Raw genomic sequence first — 8,136 nt, forward strand, 5'->3', positions numbered from 1 at the left:
GTCTTGTTGAAGAGGTTCGTCATTTTCTTCTTCTGCTTGGTCTCCTTCTTCACTTGTTTGCATTGGAAGGAATTGTGGACTTTTTTATGGCATTTGAAGCATGTCACGATGGACCCCTCTGCAAGCTTCTTCGCCATGAAAGCACGATTATCTTGAGGAGATTGGGCATATCCTTTACCCTTTAAACTTGCCAAGTCCTTCTTGAGCTTCTCCACTTCTTGCTTAAGCTCATCATTCTCTTGTGTAATGATGTTGTTAGATGATTCTACAATAACATTCCCAATACAAATCTCATTGCAAAAGGGTTATCTAGATGAAGCAGTTAAATCACCACAAGAAGTAGAAGCATCTACCTTATAATTGAAATTAAATAGAGAGGTAGATTGCTTCAAAGGGACCTTAGTTTGAGATTTAATGCACTCAAATTTAGCCTTAAGCTCATCATGCTCCTTGTTTAGAAAATTGAATTTGCTCAGTAATTTTTAATAATTAGAAACAAAGGTAGCATGAATGTCATCAAGTGCATTGAATTTCTTAAGCTCTTTTGATTGTTTATTAAGGGTCCTTTGTTGCTCATTGATCAAATGAAGGAGTTCATCATAGAAAGGAGAATCCTCATCGGATTTATCATCACTTATATTGCTATCCATACCTTTGTCCATAAGGCACTTGTGAGATGACTTGTGTGTCGACTTGCGTGATGATGACCTTGAGGAAGAGCTCTTCTTTGAAGGGAGGATGGTGAAGCTTTCATCACTTGAGTTTAACTCTTTATTGTCGCTCACCCATCTTCCTATGCTTGCGAATGCCTTGGCTCTTCCTCTTTTCTCCCTCTTATTCTTGGTCTTCTTCTTCTCCCTCTTAATATGATCAATTGTATTAACCAAGTCTTCAATGGAGATAGGATGATCAACCTTGGTATTGATCCTCTTCATATTCTTCTCTATCCTCGAGAAGAGCTTGGCCATCTTGGGTTCAATTTCATCATCACTTGATGTGCTTTGATCATCCTCTTTATCGCTCCCTTCATCTTAATCACCATCATATTCACTTGAGCTTGACTCTTGCTCTTGTCTCCTCATCCTTGCCTTCATATGTTGGCATTGAACTTGCTTACTTGTGAGAGCAAGGTTCTTGGTATCGGATGAGGAAAAAGCTTCCATCCCGATATTCATTGTCATCTCACGAGTGGTGATGTTGCCGAGCACTTGATTTGGAGTCATATTCTTGATGTCACTGTTGCCATAGATGACGAAGACTATCAACTTATACTTCGGAAGAAGAGGTTGAAGTATTCTTCTCACCACTTGCTCATCCTCATTTGACGTCAAACCTAACCTATTGATCTCATTGACAAGAATATTCAAACGTGAGTACATATCATTAGCACTTTTATGGGGTAGTTGCTTGATGCCATTGAACTTAGTAACAAGCACATCCTTTGTGCCTTTATGTATTTCAATGAGACTATTCTAAATATCATGTGCATTGGTGAGAGAATAAACATGATTAAATGCATCAATACATATATATGATAAAAGGATACTCTTTGCCAATGTAGCTAATTACCTCTCCTTGTTGGTGATGTGTTGCCTCATCCCTTCCTCGGTGACTCTCCAAATATCTAACCCTCTGGCTTGCAAATAATAAGGTATTAGAATTTTCCATCGGGGGAAGTTTATGCTATCGAAAAGTGGAGCACTATGGGTATCCATCACAACCCTAGACGTCACAACTCACTAGATAGTGAAGCCTAACCGATCACAATGAAACTAAAGCTCAAATTCTATTTGAATTGGTGAAACCTTGTGAAAGGTGTGAAGCTCTAACACAAATTAAAGAGCTAGATGTGAGCCCTAGCTCTGATACCAACTAAAGTAATCGGTGATGTCCTAAGAGGGGGGAGGGTGAATTAGGACACTTAGAATCTATTCGGATCCAAAAACTACATAAGATAAACCTATATCAATTTCTATATAAATATGCTCTAGATTTATCTAATGTGTCTACTCTACAGATCAAAGCGCTTGCAACCTATCTAAAAAGGTAAATTACAAGAAAGTAAATATGAAAACGTAAATAAGGTAGAGAGAGCAAACTCGGCACAAGGATGTTTATCCTGTGGTATCGATGGCATGAATGCCACCCATAGTCCACATTGGAGCTTCACAAAGGATATGCTCTCTGTCGGCACCCGGTCATGGCTCTTGAGTTACCAAGTCACAAAGACAAGGCCTCCACCCGGATGAGCCACCAAGCCACCAAGACAAGATCTCACCACTAGCCTCTCTTCCGGTCCCTTGCCGTCGTGATCACTTCAGAGCTTGAGCCACCAAGGCAAGGGTCTCCGCATCCTCGCACAATCACCTTGCTACCGCTCCACACCAAGTTGGAGGGTCAACAAGCTTGTTGGCGAGTTACCAAGACTTTAAGGTATCGGCGCGTACCACTTGGTACAAGGTTGGATCACTCTTTGATCCACTCTCTAGGTAGCCATCACTTAGCAACACTCTCTAGGCTTGTAATTACTAATCACTCACTAATCTTATGCTTAATTACCTTGGATAATCACTTTAAATACTTTGGTGGCTTGGATGTCTTCTCAAGTGTGTATGAGCTTCCTCCAGACTACAGTAGCATGCCACACCTTCAAATGATTGAGTGGAGGGGTATTTATAGTCTCAAACCCGTGCACCAGCCATTAACCCAATGACTTAGAAAAGTTGTTAACACCGGATGATCCGTTGAGAACAATAGTACTAACACTGGATCATTCGATGAGTATACTCTCACAAACTAGCCGTTGGAACTCACTCAAGCCTGTGTGAATACCAGACACTCTGGTGTATACTTCATCTCCATCATCGGACTATCCGGTGAGTTATCCTGAGCCATCCGAGCCAACTGCATCATCTATGTGTAAATTGCTCTGGTGTTAGCATCCGGTGCACATCACTTCATCACCGGACTATACGATGCCTTGAACTTTATTCTGCCTCTTTGCACTGTTCATCGTTTGGTGTATTCTCCAGTGTAACCTTGCTTCATCACCGGATCTACCAGCGTGTTGATCTTCGATCTTCCACGGCTGCAACCTTCTCTGGTGAAAATGCTCTGGTGTGTATCTTCCTCTGATCATCGGACTTTCTGGTGAGTTGTTTCATTCAGTCTTATGGACAGAAACACTCTGGTGTTACCATGCTTTGATCACCGTACTATCCAGTGAGGCTTAGCCTTCATTCTTCAGCACGACACCCTTCTCTGGAAGAATTGCTCCAGTGAGCACACTTGCTAATCACCAGAACTTCTGGTGAGGTCTTCAGGCCTCTCTCCCCCTTTGCCAAATATGCTACGATGAGTTCAACACCTAGAGCACCAGACCATCTGATGAGACAAATCTTCCTGTAACTTCTTCAATTCGACCAAACTTTATCCTGGCTGCGGTGGTTTCTCCATGTATTGCATCTATGAGACCTGCTAACATATATTCTTGATAAACAAGTCAGTCTCATCGAATATATTGTCATTAATCACTAAAATCATAATCATAGTCTAATAGAGCTATTTTCGCTACACTACCGTTCTCGTCGCCAAGCGGCGGCTCTTCCATAGCCAAGACAGGAGACTCTGGAACAACCAACTTGAGGAGGAGTTTATTCTTGCTTAGTCCATCCTAATGACAATCTACCACCTTTATAGATCAGGCCTCACACGTGATAAGAAAAGAGTTAACAAATCTTTACCGAAAGGAAACTAACTAATTTATTTCTTAACAAACGACATCTCCTCTGCTCCTTTCCTTATTGGTCGATCCTAGCCACTTCCACGCGCAAAGGACTCCTTCCTACGGCCTGTTTGTATATCCAATAAAAGCGTTGACAACATGCTACAATTCAAGATCCAAAGAGTCATATACGTGTCTTTATTACCAAGGTGTGACAGAAATGTCACATCTGTATTTTCAGCACTCGTTATGAGCTTGTTAAAAGGCATACATCATACCCTCACGAAGGCACAGTTAAGAGCCTACATGCATGAACAATAAATACATCTTATTTCAAGCTTTCCAGCTAGGTACTGTATGAAAATGCCGCTATGTGTAGGTAAGCACGCATATGTATCCGGTAGGCTCAAGCTTGTCGGCCTTCAACTTGAACCTGAGGGGCAAAGTAATCAGGTGAACCTTCTCCCACCTGTGCCCGCTTGCCGCTGACAGTTGTAGTACATTGCAGCCACAGGTTTGCCGAGGTTAAAACATCGTGCAAAATTGTGCAAGTTGAAGTTTTGACGCACTTGCGGTGCATAAACCGTGCCTCGCCCCAATTGTTGGTACAACACCAAGACGATGCGGTGGATGCCCATGGTGGGGCTTGGGCTCTCATATGTTATGAGCTCTCGGCCTGCCATTTAATTCAAAAGAATGTAAGATACATAATCACTGTGACATTTTTTCTTATCTGAGATTTACTTATTTTCTCTTTTTCGTGTCCATTAAGTTATGCTAAGTTGCTAGACTAATAATGACCACACGCCATTTTTAGATTAGATCATGCAAATCACATGCGTTAAGTTCCACATCTAATTTTAACTGACATGGTATGAGAGCAATAGAAATATGAGTTCTCTATGAATATTTGAATATTTTCCCTTTAAAATTTAATATGGGATAACGTAATCAATTTATTTCTTAAATGGATTAGTAACACATATACATTTTTTTTAAAACACATCTTTGAAGGAAGAATTAAATGTCAAAATTAAATTTGGAATATATAGGTTAATTTCTCTATAAGAAACATAAAGATGAAGAAAGAATTTTACATGCCCCCAATATCAACTTACCAACACCTGTCTCACAGACGAAGATATTCAAAACGTGCAACGTGACATATGCCGGTTTATTATGCATGAAGTCATCCACAAGAGTGGCAGATTCTTTGATCTCGGAGGCGAATTGGCTAGCCATCCGAGGCTTAGTGAGTGGGAGAAAAAGACTCTTAGCAATGTTGGCTTTTGATGTAAATTGACTTCTGATGTAAAAATATTGTACTTATGAATATTATTGTACTTGTGTTAAATATTTGACTTGTGTTAGATTCAAATGCTATTGAAATCTGTGATGTTTGAAATGCGTCTTGAAAATGTATTGAAATCTGGAGGGAATAAAATATATGCTCATTATTTTTTTTGAATGAAATCTATTTCCACAGGCGGTTCCTTAAAGTAAACCGCCTGTGAAAATCTATCTATATACAAGCGGATGCTAAAGTGCGCTGGCTATAAAAATTATTTTCACAGGCGGTTCACTTAAGGAACCACCTGCGGAAATCGTTTTCCACATACGGCTCCATAAGAGAACCATCTGTAAAAAAATATTTTACAGGCGGTTCTCTTATGGAGCCGTCTGTGGAAAACGATTTCCGCAGGCAGTTCCTTAAGTGAACCACCTATGGAAATAGATTTCCACAGGTGGTCCATTTTCACCTGTGGAAATCGTTCATTTTCACAGGCGTTAGATCACAGGCGGTTGCACTAAACGCCTGTGAAAACTGGTTACGAACCGCCTCTAGAAATAGTTAGAAATAGTTTCTGTAGTAGTGGTTGCATATATGACTAAGCACATGTATAGGACTGTACTTAAGTCATATATAGGACAAATGTCACATTCAAGAAAAAAACCTGGTAATATTTATATTGAAGTATTCCAATTTGAAAGTAAAATCATCTAACAGAAAAACTAGAGCTGGATCTGCAATACCGAAACACAAAAAATATTTTGACTAGCAAATCCATTGCAATATTTCCAATGAACTGATAAAACATTTTATTGTATGATTGCAATTTCGATAGCAAATGTTACATTGCATATGTTGAAGTATATACTAGCCTAAAAGGGTTCACTTCCTTTCAGAATATTTTGCAGTTTAAATCAGTAAGTTACAAACAGATGATTAAAGGTACTTAGTTTAAGGTTTAATGATAAAAATATAAACTCAAATGTAAGAAAACTTAGATAGTACATTGCTTTAAACTATTAAAACAAGAATTTGCTGCTTAGGTTTTAAGCGACTAAAATGCTTAGCAGGATCATATAAAAGATGTACAAATTAAGAAGTTTATGTACATTGGTACATTGGATTTAATATTCACCACAAATATTTTCCTAATAAATATGAAACTTTGGGGGAAAAGTATGGATACACACTTGAATGGCATGCCTACTCTGTGTATTAACCATGCAAAGAGGCATTCCTGTAGTCTAAGGGATCGGAGTTTTAGGAGGCATATATGAATGCAAGTTGTTTCCGGCTATGTTTTGCATAAAGTGTGAATATACTCACCAAAGCTATTATTTGTTGATGCTGGGATGTCAGTCACCATCCTATTAAATCAAAAGGTAGTGAGATTAGTTTGTTGGTCAGATTGAGTGAAGAAGAATTGTACATGTAGTCGGATAGTAAGTTCTAGAACTATAACTTACCAATGCAAGTACTCCCGCAGGGTTGGATTGCTGGGATTAGGCGCATCAGGATCCACCATAACCTAATATATTTACATTCACACAAGCACATGGTCAACATGTTAGGGAACGAAAATAAACGTGGGTATTTTTGGGCTGGGCTGAAAAATCCTGTTTTTTGTCAGCGTCTAGCTCACTGTAAACACTATTTAGCGAGAGTCAATAATCAGGATTAGCCCTAACCAGGCCGGGCACCAGGATACTATTTCAACCTTCACAACGAGCTAAGCCAATGATTTCTTGGCCAGTCCAAGCTCAGGAGTTCGGACCATGCCTAATTTGCTGTAATCCCTGGATTAAGAAAAGTAGTCGACACCTTGGCCATATATATGGCCTACCATCAATGGACTCGATCTGCAAAGTGATGGCTTACTAGTGTATAGGCCACACGAAAATCATCACCACCAATCTCAACTCTAGGTTTCACCAACACCGCCGACGCCCGAAACTCCATCCCATCAAACACAGGTCTGCCATCATACATGACAGTAAGAGGCACCGAGCTAGTGACAAGATCTAACACATCTCCGATTATCTGCCCCCTGGTCAAGGAGTCATTAACCATGTTCCTATATATTTGAGTGTGAGAGTTGTATAGTGGTAGCTAACAACTACAAAAGCAAATAGGCCTTCCAATGGCTTGGGTAAATCACAATGTCTTTGGGCTATTTATAGTGGCCTAGAAGATGCTCACTCTGTGGCTCTGTGCACACATGTGATACTCGTTTTTTCTACACCTTCGATACATTCTTATATGCCTACTTCCCAGATGATGCTCTTCCACTTGTTAGACAGGATTTGAAACTTTGTCCATTGGTCTTAATGCTTTTGATAATCACAAATGGCGGGAATCAACATATCTATGTCATATTAGCCATATACAATTAGATCTGTGGAATCTTTCGTGCATCGAATTCCATAGGGAGACATATGGAAGGCGTCTTCTGACGTTACTTAGAATCTTCTATTGTTCTGCAAATTGCTCGTTGCCTAGGGGAGGGCAGCTAGCCCTCGTGTTGATCAAGCTAGAAGGCTTGATGCATAGATAGCTTTTATTCGAAGGAATTGGTTGTAGTCATTCTTAAGGCCCACTAACCGAAAGTCGTCAATGATCAAATCATGAACAAATGATCCCACCTTGAATGCACTTGTTGATATCCATTGTTTAGTGTCGTGCTTTGGATTAGACATGTTGGCTGTGGCATCGCTAGATATATTTTTTAATGCAAACTCGAGCTTTCAAATTGCAAACCTTTTGATCTTATACTCTACTGATTATTTATATAACTGCCTTATAAATTAATTATTTTTTCTAAAAGTATTGAACACCACATCAATGTTGAAATAATAAGGCACATTTAGGTTTAATTTAATCCATAAATAATTCATGAGCAGAAACTGATAAATTGATATGATCATATCATCAGAGCATAATCTAGATATGTATATGAAAGCACAACATATGACTACATCTACTATATTAAAATTAGGAATCGTAGGAAATAAAGTACGAGTAATATGGTTTTTACATACTAGTCCTGCGTTGTGGAGGTTGCTGAAGATGTTGATTGCACCGTGTTAACGGCACGACTGATCCTGCTGATGACACATCGAAT

At 39.4% G+C, this 8,136-nt stretch overlaps 1 protein-coding gene across 1 annotated transcript; it reads right to left on the reverse strand.

The window, feature by feature from the left end:
* Positions 1–3,901: 3,901 nt before the first annotated feature.
* LOC133926871 (protein HEADING DATE 3A-like) lies at positions 3,902–7,151 on the reverse strand. Its single transcript, XM_062373010.1, has 4 exons — positions 6,894–7,151; positions 6,482–6,543; positions 6,342–6,382; positions 3,902–4,400 (listed from the first exon to the last, which is right to left on the reverse strand). Exons 1-4 carry the CDS (start codon positions 7,083–7,085, stop codon positions 4,174–4,176), a joined length of 522 nt encoding a protein of 173 aa, XP_062228994.1. The 5' UTR covers positions 7,086–7,151; the 3' UTR covers positions 3,902–4,173.
* Between the last annotated feature and the right edge of the window lie 985 nt (positions 7,152–8,136).

The sequence above is a fragment of the Phragmites australis genome, chromosome 8 (genome assembly GCF_958298935.1).
Source record: "Phragmites australis chromosome 8, lpPhrAust1.1, whole genome shotgun sequence".
Taxonomy (NCBI): domain Eukaryota; kingdom Viridiplantae; phylum Streptophyta; class Magnoliopsida; order Poales; family Poaceae; genus Phragmites; species Phragmites australis.

What these genes read in the sequence shown, in the direction of transcription:
- LOC133926871 (XM_062373010.1), bottom strand. Translation starts at nt 7,085, where the DNA reads ATGGTTAATGACTCCTTGACCAGGGGGCAGATAATCGGAGATGTGTTA. An exon ending in TTCGTGTGGCCTATACACTA is followed by an intron (nt 6,544 to 6,893) that starts GTAAGCCATCAC and finishes TAAATATATTAG; the next exon opens with GTTATGGTGGATCCTGATGC. An exon ending in CTGCGGGAGTACTTGCATTG is followed by an intron (nt 6,383 to 6,481) that starts GTAAGTTATAGT and finishes TTGATTTAATAG; the next exon opens with GATGGTGACTGACATCCCAG.